Source organism: Tachypleus tridentatus, chromosome 8 (genome assembly GCF_004210375.1).
Source record: "Tachypleus tridentatus isolate NWPU-2018 chromosome 8, ASM421037v1, whole genome shotgun sequence".
NCBI lineage: Eukaryota > Metazoa > Arthropoda > Merostomata > Xiphosura > Limulidae > Tachypleus > Tachypleus tridentatus.
In genome coordinates this window covers 6,239,611-6,257,538 of record NC_134832.1, presented here as the reverse complement: position 1 = coordinate 6,257,538, position 17,928 = coordinate 6,239,611, and the positions used below count along the sequence as shown (strand labels likewise).

The following is a 17,928-nucleotide window of genomic DNA, read 5'->3' as shown; positions in this document are numbered from 1 at the left end:
AGTTCTACGTTAGAGATGCTTATGCATGAATCTTGGGACCTTTAACTCACTATTTAGTTCATGCCTTACACAAGATATTTTTAAAATAATATACTTGAAAATAAGGTCTTAAACAGTTGTATCTTTGAGAAAACTGTGACAAGTAAAGCAATTAAAAATTTAAGTGTTCTCTTTCAACAGACATTTACTATACAGTATATATTCACTTTGGTAACCAATGAAACAGTAATCTAAGTTTTCAGGAAATTTGTTTTTTCAAAACATAAATTAAAGGTTCAGCAGTGGGGAATATCTTTGTGTAACTTGATGCTCATGGGCTTTTGTGAGCAATTTTTCGTTCTTCCTTCCTTCCATCCATTTTTTCATATGCTGTTGCTCTGAGCTTGTAAGAAGGTCCAAACTAGTACTAAAAATATAGGATTAGTACATCTCTGCAACAATATTTTATTCTCTAAGCTGCAAATCATTTTGTTGTTCACTTTGTTGGCTTAGTCAAGTTTTTGTTTATACTCTTAAGGAAAACGTTTTTATTGATAAAGTCCACTTGTTATTGGTTGCACTCTTATTTTGTGGTTCTGCTTGTTTTGTTTTTGTGAAAAATTCACTGTATGATTTTAGTGTTTACTTGTGTAAGATTGTTGAAATTTACACCAAGTGACGTTCATGTTATGTTACTTTTTTTTCTCTTTTTGTTTTGACTACTTGAATCAGAGATCTTCCAATGAGCTTTTGGAACTTGTTTCAGGTATTTGATGGGTTAATTGTCAATGTTTTCATTGAAACACTGTGCACTTCTTTATTTCAGCCATTCACTGTGACTGAATGTTTAAGGTTCCCTTTGGTTCTTTAAGCCTGACATTATGTAGTGGTAGGGATGTTCGTCTTGAACCCCTCACTAAATATGCTTGTTCTTGTAGGCATAGGGGTTGTTATAATATGATATTCAATACCATTATTAATTTGTAAAGAGTAGTCTAAGAGTTGATAGTAAGTGGCATTGACTAGCTGCAATTATCTCTTGCCTATTTTAAAAGTTAGGAATAGCTAATACACATAGCTATTAAGTAACTTTGCACAGATATCAACAAGAAAAATAATTACATATTTGAACTAACTATTTTTTGTATTTTCATCTTGAATGATAATTTTTAAATACTTAAGTGTGTTTATGAAGAATAACAAAGTACCATCAACTTACAATATTAAGTAGTGAAAGATACAAACTGCAATAACAGAATATGCTTTATTAAAACTAAGTGTTGTTTTCATTTGTAAGTGACTTGTACCTCCTGATACAGGTTCTGCAAATAATATCAAGAGTGATAAAAGAGTGTTGGTACCACAATCCAGCTGCCAGGCTAACAGCTCTGCGAATTAAGAAGACCATTGCTAACTATGGGGCTCAGGGTGATCTGAAGTTGTCATAAATTGTGAACTGGAGAAGAATTCTGTTTGAGGATTAGACTTGAAGAAACCAAGCACTCAAATGCATAATATAAGTGGTGACTTGTTACAAGATGTCATAATGTGAGCTGAGTTACCTGTTCTTTGTGGTCAAGATAAATTGTATCTGATCACTAGAAGCTTCTATCTTCACTGAAGTAAATAATCCATGAGGAAATCAACACAATCAAACTTTCCCAAAGTGATACCCTCTTTTAATAGCATTCAGTTCCATCTTGCAAAGTGGATCATTCTCTGCCCTGTAAGGCAGGTTTGTTACTCAGGCACTTCAGAACATCAGTACCTCTGCCATCTTCCAGTAGCATTTGCCATACCCTTACCTTTCTCAGGTTTTCACAGAAAATAGTTTGTTATTGGCTTCTTCAGACTTCAAAAAGAGATGTCAATTTGTAACTAAAAAATATTTATTTGAGGTTGAAGGATATTGTGTTATTCCAAGAATATATCTTAAATATGTGTTTACTTGGCTTTACAAATATGTATTTAGACAGCTTAGGGAAACTTCTTTCTCTCCTGGTCTGCTCAAAAGTGAAAGCTCCACTTTTGAGCTCCACTAAAGGTGCTATAACACTTTTTTGGATCTTTGCAAATTTTAGTTATTAGAAACTGTTGTATTTTATTTCTCATAACTTGTTGATATTGTAAGCTTCAAAGATGCTATATAAAATTTAATTTTCTGTAAACTTATTTTTGTACAGCTGTTAATACATTAGTAAAGCAGTGGAATGTGTATTTTTCTGTTTCTGAGTGGTGAGGTAGCTGTGCTAAATTTCTCAGGATGTTTTAAGTAATAGACCCTTTCACTCAGATAGTCGTGTTTATATTGGATAACTAAGTATTTTGTTAATTATGAATTTGTTGAAATATTTTTAATAAAACTTAAAACATTAACAGAAAAAGTATTCACACCTAAATTTTCAAAATTTTTAAAAAAGGAAGGCACTGATGCTGGACTTGAGGTGATATCCAAAAATAAATGTGGAATTTTCTTCCCTTCTAGAGTATAATTAATAGTGGATGTAACCTTTGGCTTTTTCTCTCTTTTAAACTACTAGCTTTCACTCTTCTATCTTTTATAGTTATTTTGTCCTATTGGTTTGTTTTTTTAGCATTAGTTAATGAAGTCTTGAACTGGTATGACAGTTGGATAAAATCATCATATTTATTTACACCATGTAGCAGTATAAGAAATACTTTTTGTAATCCAGCATGAATTGTTTCTCAGAATGGTACCAGCTCAAGATTTTGTCCATCATTAACATAAAATCATATCCCACTATCTGTATGAGAAATTGATATATAAAGACTGTCAAAAAGTCAAACCTACCAAGTATACATGAGACGAGCTTAGCGTTGTTACTTGTATATGTTGTTAGCCAACTAACTGTGTTAATATATTTGGTTAGTTCTGCTGTGCTTCATAATTATTTTGTACAGTATACCTGCCATTTGCTGAAATACTGTATCAGTTCCTCCTGATATAGTCAAGAGTTCTGCTGAAGCATTGATTGTAATTATATTGAACCCACAATTCTATTATTAATTTAGAATCCATTCATTTTTTTAAATTATTTATCATACTGAGGGCCAATTTATAACCTACTATTTTATATCTGTAATTTTAGCTGGATTTGTAACTTTTAATTAAAGTACTTTGTATTTACTACATATGTGTATATGTCTGAAAATTCCAAGATGAGTTTTATTATTCTCAGACCCTCATAATATATATTAGTGTCATCGATATATAGTTATGAATATTTCAGCCCATATTTATGGCACAATATAATTTTGTATAAGAGATTTAGGTACAGTTACTTAACCTATGTAAAAAAAAATAAGAATATATCTTAAATATTTGTTTACTTGTTTGTTACTTCAACATTTCACTGTTTTCATTTGTTTGTTTCTTTTTTCTGTGCTATCGCTCAGCAGATAATGGGACCCATAGTGAGTGTACATGAAAAGATGTGTGTGTGTGTGTGTGTATTTTGTTTGTGATTGTGGCTAGCTTTATAAATACTGCTCAATGTGAAGTGAATTTTTGTTATTTGTTAATCCTGTTACAAAAAATTCATAGTTAAAAGTGCCTCTAAAGAACTTAACGTTTCTAACACTTAACTAAGAAATTCATGTATAAACCACTTCCCATATTACTGAATTTTAAAGTTTTCTGTGTTTTTTGTTTGTGTTGTTCAATTTAGGAATCAAATTATTTATGATTAATTATTTGTATTTATTTTTTGTTTTATGCAAATTTTTACAGAAGTACAAATTTTATTTCCTAATTTAACACTCGGTTTTCATCACTTATATTGCCAAGCTCTACCACAAAGAAGTGTACTCTATTTAAACATAAAGTTGTAGGTGCAATTTGATGCCATTATTTTGATGTGTATCATACTCTTTCATTGGTGTATTATAAGTTTATTGTTATATTGTAACCATGTTATTATTTTCATTCTGTAAACCACTGTTGCTAGAACATTTTAACCATGGTTATCCTATTGTGCTATAGTGTATTAGAACTTCAACCATGCCAATGTTCATCCTTAGTTTTGATCAGCATAAAAAAAAAGTGACTGATCTAATCTGTTATTAAACTGAGTGTTATACCACTGACATTCTGTGAAAAAGATATATATACACACACCCTACTATGCTCTGTGTGTGTGTGTGTGTGTGTGTGTGTAATATTAAGATGCATGTCCAGTTACAGTTTAGTAAACAATTGTAAAAATTATGTACAAATTCATAGTAAAATTACTTGTTTTAACTGCTATCTTATGCTTTTGAATGGTAAAAAGAAGAGTTTATTAGCATCGCCTTGTGGAGACTTTTAAATTACATTGTATATTTTAAATCACTGGCTTGATGCAACATTTTATTTGTAGTTACTCATAAATTTGCACATAAGAGATTTGATGTGTGTGAAAGCAAAATGTTAGGATTATGTGAATTGAAAACATTATCCTTAAATTAATCCTTTTTATACCCAATGTTGTAAGAAAGTATAACTTTGGCAGTGTAAAGTGAATTATCAGAACTTGTATAACTTCGTGTTGTTGTGTTTTGTGTCAGTATGCCTTAATGTATAAATAGTGAAATGCAATATGCATTTGCCAACTTGTCATTCAGTTATAATTATGGGATGTTGTACCAAACACTTGCCTGCTAACTATGAAATAATGAATATTTTAAGAACTTCACAAAAGAACTTTCAATATCATGTAAGTGTTCACAATAGCATTGTAAATACTCAAAATACACAATAAGTATCAGTTGCAACAAATCCCAAGATCTTATATGTAAGTTCCACCAGAGGCTGTTTGAAAATAATTTCAATTTTTTTTCATTCTTTAATTAAAATAAAGTACAGAACAATGTTTCAAACTCTTTGTTAATATTCAGATTAACGAAGAGAGTTTGCAATTGACTATTACTAGGTGCATGTTTTAGGAGTCCAGCTGTCTTTTAAAATACATTTTTACTTCAGGTAGATTTCTCATCATCATTCTTTAAATTTATTTCAGCAGAGGATTCATGACCTCCTCATAGTTAAGAAAAACTATATGTACCCAATGTATAGGCACGCTTTCAAACCTGTGCCATAGAGCAATGTGTTAATTACATATGAATACAAGATTTATATAACACTGTATCTTACACATGATTATTTCTGAGATGCTGCATTTTTAGTACGAGGTCTGTTCAAAAAATACGCGGACTGACGTCATAAAACAAAATGTACTTTATTTAGAAGTTACAGGTCTGGGACCCCTTCAAAGTACTCTCCTCCCCAACGCACACACTTATCCCAACGGTGTTTCCACTTGTTGAAACAGTCCTGGTACGCTTCTTTTGTAATGTCCTCCAGCTCCTTCATCCCATTTGCCTTAATCTCGGGAATCGTCTCAAATCTTCTTCCTTTCAAGGGTCTTTTGAGTTTGGGGAACAAGAAAAAATCGCAAGGAGCAAGGCCAGGTGAGTAGGGGGGGTGAGGAAGAACAGTGATCAAGTGTTTGGCCAAAAACTCATGAGTTCTGAGGGCTGAATTTCGCAGCAACGCGGTGCATATTCAATTTTTCGGTCAAAATCTCGTAACATGATCCAACTGATATCCCACACTCCTCAGCAAGCTCCCTGACAGTCAGACGTCGATTTGCCCGCACCAGGGTGTTGATTTTGTCGACGTGTGGGTCGTCAATTGACGTGGAAGGACATCCAGGACGCTCCTCATCTTCAATGGACTGTCGACCATCCTTAAAACGTTCATGCCACTTGAAACATGCCGTACGCTTCATAGCAACATCACCGTAAGCCGTGTTAAGCATAGCAGAAGTTTCAGTCGCAGATTTTCCAAGTTTAACACAAAATTTCACAGCAGGTTGTTGCTCCTTCAGGTCATTCATTCTGAAATCCGCCAAACGAAAAAATTGCACTTTACTTAAAACTGCGTAGCTAATACACAAATGAAGATATCTGCAATCGGGAAATGGCGTCATAATCAGCTGATCTGTGCAAACCTAGCGACACCAAGCGGATTCCCCTGGAACCAACTGGAGCCGCGCAATTCAAACAGTCCGCGTATACTAAACTTCACAATACATAATTTGATGAATGTGCTTCAGCAACTGAAACTCTTTTGATTTAGTAATGATCATTTGATATTTCCTTAACAATTAAACTGTCTAATGTGGCAGTCTGAATATGAAAAATGTACATTAATTGATTAACCATTGTAGAACAATAACAAGTTTGTTAATGGTATTCTGCCTTCTCGTAAATGTATGGTCTGTAATTTACTTCAATTTGATAAATGTAAGATATACAGCAATGTTGTATCTGAAATAAGCTAACAAATTCTCTAACTTTGCATAAAATATGTTTGTTAGATATTTTTCAGTTGTGGTTTACCTAAACAGTTAACTATGGTAATTATCGAACATACCATGTAGTTTAAAAAATATTCCAGGTTGAATTAGCATAAACAGCTTATACTTAACATTGAAATGCTAAGTATAAGTAATGTATGTTCACAGTATTTGTGCCCTTTCTAGAGTTAACATTTTTTTAAAGTAACATATTTTAGACCAGAATGTTATATAATCATACCATTGATATATATCAAAATATATATTCAAAATATGGCTTTTTAACACTCCTACGAAAAGTGGGGCCTAATAGGCCCCAGAGCAACTTGGAAGGTTATTAATATTAGGCTAATAAATTTGTATTTAAATGAAATTGCCATTTCATTTGATTTCATTTCATTAAATATCATTTAAATACAAAATTATTAGCCTAATATTAATAACCTTCTGTTGCTCTAAGCCTATTAGCCCCACTAAATAGGAATGTTAAAGCAATCACACTTATTTTTATGCTCCCTGATATCATAGTACTGTTTAATATATTTCAAGTATAAAATATGAATGAGTGTGAAACTTCTTTTGTATTAAGTCCTACAATATGACATATTTGCACATTCCATACTTTTCACTTCTGGTCAAAGTTCCAAACAATACAAATGTACATTTTGTTGTCCAAGATGCTCAGATCACAAATTATTAAATTCAATTTCTTTTTTTATAGAAAAGGATTTTATTGAACAACTGATTTTCACAAATTTTATACATTCATCAGTCTGTACAAAAAATAGATAAAACTATATGGAAGGAGATATTCGTTTGACACCATCTTTAGTGGCTTGTATAAATTCTTTAGTTGTGCAAAACAATCTTAAACAGTCAGTATTATTTATTATTCTGTAAATGAGTTTATACATGATTGAATTCCATAGGTTTTGCCATTTCAGACCAAAAAAAGTCTACTACAGTTCTCAGTTAATGCCTTGCACTTATAGTGTACTTGGAGAAGTTTCTGTTTCAGGCATATGTTTTGCAAGTATCCTGCATATGTCTTAGCAAGACTAAAAAAAAATAATGAAAGTCATAATTATTTGAAAAATTCAAACGTTCTTGGATTTTGTAATATTATTGTGATTTTAAAATTTATAATCTATATAATTCTTTTGTCTGTGTATATTTTACTAATTACATGTGATGTTTTTTATGAATAAATTATAAAGTAGAAAATCAAATAGTTCATCAGATCTGCTATTTCACTTAAAATTGTACATTGTTAAACTATAATGTTGGAAGTTTTGTATATATTTCAGTTGATAGTACCATAACCTGCTAAACTTGAAACTATTATCACATTTTCACTTCCATGAAGGAGTATTTAAAAATTATTAGTTTGCAATGAACTTGGCTGACTGATAAGTTTGAGAGTTTTATTCAACAGAAGGAATATGAGATTGAAAGATATTAGTTTCAGAAAAAAGTAAAACAAAGAGATATTACTGTGTATCATTATAGTTTGTGTTTTTCTGTTTTACACACATGACAAAGGCAGTTAAATGAAAAAGCTACAGATACAGTTCTATGTTCATGAAATATATAATACCAGGTTCATAATGTGATTTGTAATCTCTGTTGAATATTATTTATTTGAAATGTTGATCTTTAATAAAATGCAATTCTATTAATAAAGATAGTTTGGCATTCTATTTTACTTTTGCTATTCTAAAGAGCAAATAAACTTTGCTTAATCTCAAGCCTTACTGGTCATAATTTTTGTAATTCATTGAAGGTTTCCTTTCTCTGTATTGTATACAGTTACCATGATATGGTGATGTTTGCATTTCACTTCAGTCAGTCAGTTTCTAACTTAAGTATTTGGAAATATCATTGCAAAAGTTTGCTCATCAAATTTGTATACCAAGAATCTTTATCTTAATATAAAGGTATACAATAATTATAATTGGGTGACTGATAAGTTAAACATTATTTGTAACTCAAAGCATATGTTTTTTTTTTGTAGAAACTTGAATATTGTATGCTTACCTATGAGTAAAGATTTTTTCAATATCTGTACACACCTGACCATTATTATTCTGTTCAAATATTTGTAAAGCTGCACCTGTCTTGAAGGATTTTCATGTGTGTATTTTAGTGGAGTGTATGTATAGCTTATTTTATAATTGCATTAAATGGTTTATTCTACATGTATAAAATAATGCACTAAATGCAAGTTATCACTGGTTTTAAACATTTTATCAGGAAATTAATGTGCAGTTTATTGATTTTTTTCACTTTAAAAGATGTGTTAAAGAAGGTCTTCAATATTTCTTTTTTAAAAGTAGTTTATATTATTTCAGAAAATTATTCTACTAGGTAACCATAAGGTACACAATTAATTTTAATAAACACAAGGTGATAAAGTAAATTTTGTGTAAGTTGTATAATGCTGAAAGATTCAGAATGTTCTGAAAAAAAAATTAAGTTCTTTTATTACCATCTCTTACCTGTTCTAATGTGTAGTAGGTAATCACACTCAAAACTCATTTGGCATTGCTAGAGCAGATTTGTAGTTGGTTTTTGAATAGATGTTTGAAAATAATGTATCTGTGTAAAATATTTCCATAACTTCTGACAGTCAGGAGCTTGAAATGCTGGTGGAAATTAATTTTATTGAATTCTGTGTTAAAGGGTTTTGTATATATGTGCTTTCAATTAGATACTTGCAGAGGCAATAGGTATCCACAACTTGTGTGGGTTCTTAAATAATTAATAGTATTTATTGTTTATGAAGTTGATACACCATCATATTGACATGAATTCCCTAGATTGCATGTTTTTGTGAAAAAAATAAGTGAAACGATTTACATAAAAAATAGCACATTTTCATATAAAATAGTTACAAGGGAACCTACGAATAAATTCTGGGATTAAGTGTACACATAAAATATGTATTTAATGTTCACCTTATAATTGGAGGACCAATCTGGAATATTGCAAATTAAATCTAAACTTAACTAAATGAGGTGACCCAGCATGGGCAGGTGGTTAGTGTGCTTAACTTAAAATCTGAGGCTCATGGGTTTGAATCCCCATCCCAGCAAACATGCTTACCCTTTCAGCTGTAGGAGCACTGTAATGTGATGGTGAATCCCACCATTTGTCAGTAAAAAAAAAAAGTGGCCAAAGAGTTAGCAGTGGGTGGTGATGAGTAGCTGTCTTCCCTCTAGTCTTTCACTACTAAATTAGGGAAGGCTAATGCAGATAGCCCTCATGTAGCTTTGTGCAAAATTAAAAACAAAACTAACCAAATTGAGTGACTGAGTTTGAACCAGGAAAATAAACAGGAATGGACTTGTTATCTAAAGGGAAACACAATCTTATTGTATAGCTCAGAGCTTTCATCTCTTAACCATGCGTTAATCTTCTGAGGTCTTTACTGTCCCCAAATATTTTTTAAACAATGGTACCAATAGCTTGAAGCATGTACATGTTTGTTCTCAGTAGCTTTAGTATTTGGCTTGTTTGTGTTAAATTGAGACAATTTAGGTACTAAAAAAAAGAAACAAATTGTAATATTCAGTGTTCATTTATTAATCAAAAAAGGGGGAAAAGTTTTTTTGTTTCCATAATAATAGTTTTAAATATTTTAAAATTAAATGTTTTATGATGGGGTCCACTTGGACCCCAGAAGAGTGGCTATAGAAAATCTTTACAAGAGACTAATTCATGATTAAGAGATGTTTGACTGTGATGACCAAGCAGAACTGATGTAAAACCAATATTTATTATCAGTTTTGTTCATGTTGACATATGTGAGTGGTCATTCTCATACAAGATAGCAAAGTCTAATACTTAGATATCATGTACTCAACTAGCAAAAGATATTGCAATTGTTAGCCTCTTCTATACAATATTGCAAAGTTGTAGCAACATTTCTGCAGGCAAAATAGACATAATCTTCTAAAGAATAACAAAAAGATTACTAGAGTAAAACAACTAACAGTTTTCTGAACCAATATTTTAAAATTACATGAAATCATTCATGTATAATGTTAGACTGACACAAATATCAAAATGTTTTTAATTAATATATTTGTTGCTGTCTTTTAATTTTGCTTTTATAAGATGATTTCCAGGTGATATAACCTTTGTTAAATTTCATAAAAGAAACCAAGTCTATACCTAATGATAGAAAAAAATACACACTCGTACCTGGAATAAAGAAAGAATACTGTTTCAGTGAACCCGAGCCTTAGTCCAATTATTCATCATTTCCTGACGTTATCTTTTGAGCACTATTTTCTCTAATGTTGGATGTTTAGTGGTCATCTTAGGTGGCTTAAATGGGAATACCACCTTTGGTGTTTTCTAGGTCACTTGGTCAATGGAACCATAGAAACTCCTCTATCAACAGTCAGTGGTTGGTTCACCTCTTGAAGTTAAAGCACTCTAATTCACCTTAAACTCTCAATGTGCTAGTGATGGCAGAAGAACTTTCAAATGTCATCATTCAGAGCTAGCTTATATTTTCAAGTCTTTAACAACCCTTGTATAGGCTCAAACTCTTAAAAGACTTTCTTCAGCTTTGGAATATATTATTTTCAGTATGGTTGGTATCATATCTGAGTTGTGATGTTGCACCATTCTGAGGGATCATCAGATCTCACTATTTCTTATCACCACATCCTCTACAAACTGCACTACAGTCAGTGAAGCCATAGCTAATGTAGTTCCTTTCAGTGTTGGAGTGTTCATGAATTAGCTATGGGAAGACCTATGATAGAGTCTGTGTAGCACCTCCTGACCATAAGGCTAATCAGTTAGACACAACAAGCTCTTCCATATCTGATGCATATACTAGCACTGCATTTTCGTTGATGAGCTCATCCAAAGTATATTTCAGGCCAGCCCCTTGGGTCAACAGTTTAGTAGTGTCATTGGTTCTCTCACTGAAGAGAATATCCTGGACATCATGGAGGAACTGAAGACCTTCATAAGATACACAGTAGAAATAATAAAGGCCTCGGCAACATTTCCACACAAGGGAAAACCAGATAAGTCACTAACTAGTTGAAACAAGAGATTAACTGTGACTAAACTTTGATCTTGCATACTAAAATTCCAGATTTAAATGCAATATTGGAGGAATTTAAATTTGTCAAAAGTTCAGGTGAGTGTATAGGTTAAAATGGAAATAATGTTCTTCCTAATATCTGGTTGTTGCATAGACAATGAATAGAGATTGAAATTTCAACATATTCTGATACACTCAAAATAAGTTGGCTTAGACAACACCAAACATTACCTTTGATTGTTTTAACTGTTAAATTTTGTTAATGCTTCCATTGTATCTTCGTAGGGACTCTCTAAACTACAAGTTTACTACTAATATTCAGCATGATTTAAAAACTTTTCACCACACAGGTGTTACTTTTTGCATCCCCCAGTATACTTAGTCTGCATTTTAATGCATAATTCTGCACCTTATAAAGAAACAACCATTGGTAATTATTCTGTGATTTTTAAAAATGTCTCAGTCTGCATAAACGAAAATATTATATCACAACCAAATGAAACACACATTATGTTTATATTTGTCATGATGTCTCAGCTACTGTTTGTGAATTCCATTTACTGTTGATCATTTCACTTACTCATTACAGTTTGATTCAATAGACGTTTATGCTCTACTATTTTTTGAGAAACACCTGATAAAACTGTTTTCTCTATGTCATAGCATTTTCCAAATATTTAAACGTTAAAATTGAAACGTTCTCTTCGTAGCATGAATGAAAATAATAGGTGACTTTAACACCTTCTAAGTCAATTATAACATTTAACTTCAAATTCATCAATTCTTAATGTTCTGTTTAAATCATTTTCCCCATGGCCTTGTTGCCTGCATGGTATTCTTTGTATAAATGTTTCATTAATATTAATAACACTCAGGTATGGCTTTTATGTAATATCCAGACGTGTGTGAGATCACGTGCTTATGTATTCATATAGAAAGTGTAATGATAATATATGTATTTAAATAATTACACATGCAGATTGTCTATGTCTCCCTCATGAACTATCTTGTTTATCGTTCTAAGCTCTGTATTAGTATTCATACTGTTACTACAGTATCTCAGTATACATTCAGAAGAAACACAACTGCCTTGGTTACACTGCCTTACTTCCCTGATATATACGTAGATGAGAATCTAGCAAGTACATGATAGCATGCTCCATGGAATTCTCACCACTCACTCAGATTATGAAAGTAATTTTCTCACATGTTAAGAAACATTTAGCTCAGGTGTTTGGAAAAGGAGTGTTACAACGCAATTTCAGTCATTTTTTTATCATATAACCACACTAGCTTATAGAGTAAATCACATTGCAGAAAAAGACCTTTCAACTGAATTTTTGAACTTCTAGCTATCATCTTCAATTGTGCAAGTTGTTGTTATATTTATTCACTCCAACTTTCTTAACTTTTGCTAATAGAGTAGAAGCTGTATAGTATTTCACCTTCACTCAGGTACGATGCAGATAGCGTATTTGCTCTGCCCATACAATGCCAACCAACCACTCTGGTTGTGATATTTCAGTTATTGACTTTTTTCAATTGCTTGACTCTCAATGATTGAATAATGCTTCTACAATGTAGTACAAACAATGCCTCTTACCAAATCGTTCAACAGGTTAGCCACAAAGCTCCTTCAACCATTGGTTTCTCAACCAAACAGCCATCCAAAACTATTGAGGATCAAGCAGTTATACCCATAAGTAAGTCTTCAGATTTATAACACTAAAATCAGGGGTTTGATTCCCCTCAGTGGGCACAGCAAATAGCCCAATGTGGCTTTGCTACAAGAAAACACACATGTCCATATCAATGAGGTGGTAAACATCAATGGCCAGGCCAACTGTTAGAGCTGCGTTTTGATTCTGAGTTCAGTGACTCCTAATCATACACAGACAAATGAGCGGTTTTATTTCTTCTCCTTCATCAAATGAGTTGATATAACTGAAGATGATGTTCTCATCCTCTTTTAACTCATTAGTTTTATCTTCACACTCCTGATCAAGCGAGTGTATAAGACGTTCGTAGGTGGCATGCAGATAATCAGTATATTCCACCACTTTCATGCACTTGAGAATATTTGGCAAACTACCTATACGTCATGCTTAGTTACTCTGTATGTTACGTTGGCAAGTGTTTATTCACATCAGTTTAGTATGGATTAACAAACTTCATTGGCATCTGTTTGGTAGTCTGTATTACCTATTCTGTTAAACCATCAGACTGAAATGATAAGGTAAAGTGCTTCTTTTCATCATACCCGACACTACACAAGTTAATAAATAGTTGGCCTTAAAGTTGATTCCCTCATTCATGTGGATTTCTCAAGATAATTCAAACTGTGCTATCCAGTTCTCTGTCAATATGTCAGTAATGGACTTTTAGCTGTTATATTAGCCACTGGATAAGCCTCTGCCCTCTTTTTCGAAATAATCAATAAGAATGACTATCATTTACTTGTTACAGTTGTTGGTAGTAGATCAATAATATATAAGGTCATACTATGAACGGTAGACAGTTTTCTGTTAGATTTTTTCCTGTCCTTGCCAGTTATATTTCATGGCAACGAATACCATACAGTATATATACCATTGCTGAATATCGCTGAAATATGGTAAGAAGTTCTGCCACCAAATACTAAAAAAAGAGCAAGTAATACTTTGTTGTATTCTAATTTTTATAATGTATAAAATCGGCATATATCTTGCCATATAGCTCTGAGCAATATGAGCTGCACCATAATCAGCTTGATAGTTTATAGTGATCGTACGTCATTTGTAACTGACAATGCAAATGACGGGTCTGACATGGCTAGGTGGTTAAGGCAATCGACTCGTAATCCGAGGGTCGCGGGTTCGATTCCCCGTCACACCAAACATGGTTGCCTTTTCATCCGTGGGGACGTCATAATGGTACGGTCAATGCAACTATTCGTTGGTAAAAATGTAGCCCAAGAGTTGGTGGTGGGTGATGATGATTTGCTGCCTTTCGTCTAATCTTACACTGTAAAATTAGGGACAGCTAGCGCAGATAGCCCTCGTGTAGCTTTAAGTGAAAATCAAAACAAAACCAATGCAAATGACACAGGTTATTGTGTATTAATTCTATGAGTCTATAAATGATGATCGGGTCTCATCATGCTGCACGGCAAAGAATACTTATGTTGGATCAGATTTCCTCAGATGCTGTTTGTAAGACTCCTGAAGTGTTAAGCAGAGCATCAAAAAGTTTTACCACTTCATCAGTTGCTGGTACTAGAATACATCTATGCTTTCAATTGCACATGACATGTAAAATCAGGACACTCCACAAATGGACTTGGTTTTACCACGTAACAAGGTAGTCCACACATTTCTATATTGCTAGTCTGTGTTACACTATTAAAAATCATATTATTGTAACATTGTTGTTCAATATATTATTATTCTTTTCTGGTTTTTATAGTTCATTAGCCAATTCAATGAAAATTGCAATAACGCTGATCAGATTTCGTTGAAGCACATTAGGAATTCCCTATCTTTTCACGAATAGGACAGCACTGGAGCATCTGCTAAAGCAAATTTTAGGGAAGGAAATGCTTTAACATAATCCTCATTCCATTCAAAGTGTATTTGACTTTTCATGACAACAGAGAATAGTGCGCTGCTATTTTGAAGAAATTAGACAAGCATATGTCAGTAATGTGGACCTCTCTTTTGGTCAAAGGTTGAGGTCAATTTCTAATTTTAACTATCTCAGTTACGTCTATATGCTTCATTTTTGTGCACATAAATGAGCGTTATCCTGGTTCAGTTTTAAATTTATCTATTGGGATACGGTTTTCAGGTTCTAGGCTACTGTCTCCAAACACCAAAATATTATTGATATAGACCAAGTATATCTTTCATTGCAACCTCTGTATTGTAAGCTCCATTAGCCTCGTGAAAGTGACGGACACATTACACAGACCAAATCGCTTAACATGAAAATCGTCTGCCTTCCCTCTACTCTTACACTGCTAAATTAGGGACGGCTAGAGCAGAGAGCCCTTGTGTAGCTTTGCGCGAAATTCAAACCAAAATCATGGAAATCTTACAAACTATAAGTTTAGAATTACCAGATGTCCCGATAACACTGAGATTGTTCTTGTTTCTCTGTGAGTATAGCCAAGTGGTTAAGGCACTCAACTCATAATCCGAGGGTGGCGGGTTCGCATCCCCGTCATACCAACCATGCTCGCCGTTTCAGGCGTGGTGACGTTATAATGTGACGGTCAATCCCACTATTCGCTGGTAAAAGAGTAGCGCAAGAGTTAGCGGTGGGTAGTGATGACTAGCTGCCTTCCTTCTAGTCTTACACTACTAAATTAGGGATGGCTAGCACAGATAGCCCTTGTGTAGCTTTGCGCGAAATTCAAAACAAACGAACAAGTTTCTCTGTACCTCATCGTGAATTTAGTACTATAGTGTGTTGTTATATACATTTTTTTTTTAATTTTAGTTGGAAAATCACTTGACAAAGATAATGGTAGAGCGTTCCCTCTCTCTCTTCACCATCTTTTGAAACTAACCTGTCATTGGAAAACTGCAGAAATTGAGGTTTGAAAACTTCTTCAGATACAAAAGAAAAGAAAAAGAAGTAACATAGGATTTGGATAGATCCAAACAATTTTGGTGCATATCTTATTTATTATTTTTAACTATATATGCTTTCAACAAATTTTATGTTTTTAAAACAAGGTGCAAAAAATTCAGCTTACATGGCAAATGTTGAAACAAAACAAAATGTGTTATTGTAATCTAAAATGTTTCTGGGCTATTGCAGTGACACTATATAAGGCAAAAACATGTCCAGTTTTCTTTTTTACTCTATAAATCTGGTAAACCTCTGCCTCAACTATGATGAAAAAAAATAATGTTAGGTCTACTCTAATCTAGCTTGACGTGCATTATCCAACGGTTTGAAACAATGGGAGTCTATTAAATGCCCAGACATTCATCTATAAAATAAAGGGAAGGCGTTTACATTCAACTGTTTAAACCCAACACAAAACCTTAGTCTATCTTACTTCTTTCTGTATTTCACTGCTGGCGACGTCCCTGTTTTTCCACGGGAACTGGAATGGTGGTTGCTTTATCTGGACATATGTTGCCTGTATCTACATTTTGATAAGTCACTACTGTTCACCACATTCGACCATCTGTCCCTACAAACACGTTCCCATGTTCAAATAAAAAGTCGCGGAACTGCTTTTTCTGTATCAGTTTAAATAATCTGTACAGTCTTCAACCAACATCCTCAGATGTGTTCATAACTGCACGTATGCTGTCAACTCCAGTGTGATAGTAGTACCATTAGCATTGGACAGATAACTATACGAAGTAATGCTGCTCTTTTCTTGATAGGAGTCAGTTCATTTCATATACTGCTCGAAAAAATTAAAGGAACGAGTACATATTTCAGTATATTTTTGTCATAACTAAATTTATATATGAAAAACATATCCGTTTGTCTACAAATGTATTTTTTAAGCTTGTAAGTAAAGGTTGAAGCAGCTCAAACGAAACTCACTTCACTCAAGGAGAATACAACTCAAGTTACGTGAAATTATGCATTTCTCGTTAATTCTCGAAACAAACACCAACATGGATCTTTTGCAGCCCGTTTTGTCAGTGTGTAATTTCATCTTGTGTACCGAAGCAGTCAGGCGTCATCTGACAGAAAACGAAGCGGCCAGGGCGGTCCAGATGTTGGAGGATGGTCAAACTCATAGGAGGGTGGCACAGCGCATCGGTATGTCACCAAGCGTCATCAATCTACTTTGGCGACGCTACCAGGAGACAAACTTTTTGTGGCAGGAGACCTAGTCAAGGCCGTCATCGCTGCACAACAGCCAGAGAGGACCGTTACATCGTGACTACCGCTCTGCGAGACAGGTTAGCTACGGCTTGGTCACTGCGAAATGACCTTCAGCATTCTACTGGAACCTGTGTGTCGACCCAAACAATTCGCAATCGTCTGCACGAAGAATGCCTTAGAGCCAGACGGCCTGCAAGAGGCGTTATTCTGAGAGCGCGACACCGTGCAGCCAGGTTAGAGTTTGCTCGTCAGCACCTGGACTGGGAACTTTTCAATGAGCCATCGTGCTATGGACAGACGAGAGCAGGTTCACCGTCTCGTGATGATGGACGTGTGAGAGTGTGGAGACGCTTGGGTGGCCGCACATACATAACATACATCCAGATACATAACGAATAGCTCTGGGGGAACTTGGTTGACCCTAAGCTCTTCAGTGCAAAGAATCTGCTGTGCTCATCTAAGATATTGGCCAAATCCCAACTTAGGCTTCATCAGTTTTCTAAAGCATTTGCCACAGTGTCCACCAGTTGCTACTGCTTTTCCTGTTGAGCCATTGAATGGCACCAGTAATCTTGACTTCTTTCCTGTTCAGCAAATTATGGACATTGTGAATTTCCTGGCATATGTTGAGCTCCCAGTTAGAATTGTTAGCCCTGCAACCTTTGCTGACCACTCAGTTATAAA

At 33.8% G+C, this 17,928-nt stretch overlaps 1 protein-coding gene across 6 annotated transcripts in view; it reads left to right on the top strand.

Moving 5' to 3' along the window:
• The window catches only part of LOC143258459 (TGF-beta receptor type-1-like), a 51,885-nt gene extending 43,872 nt beyond the window's left edge, over window positions 1–8,013 (top strand). For all 6 annotated transcript variants that reach the window (XM_076517461.1, XM_076517464.1, XM_076517459.1 and 3 more), the window contains one exon: window positions 1,299–8,013. In XM_076517461.1, coding sequence (XP_076373576.1) covers window positions 1,299–1,427 — 129 coding nt within the window. In that variant the 3' untranslated portion in view covers window positions 1,428–8,013. The remainder of the gene's footprint in view (window positions 1–1,298) is intronic.
• Window positions 8,014–17,928: the final 9,915 nt, after the last annotated feature.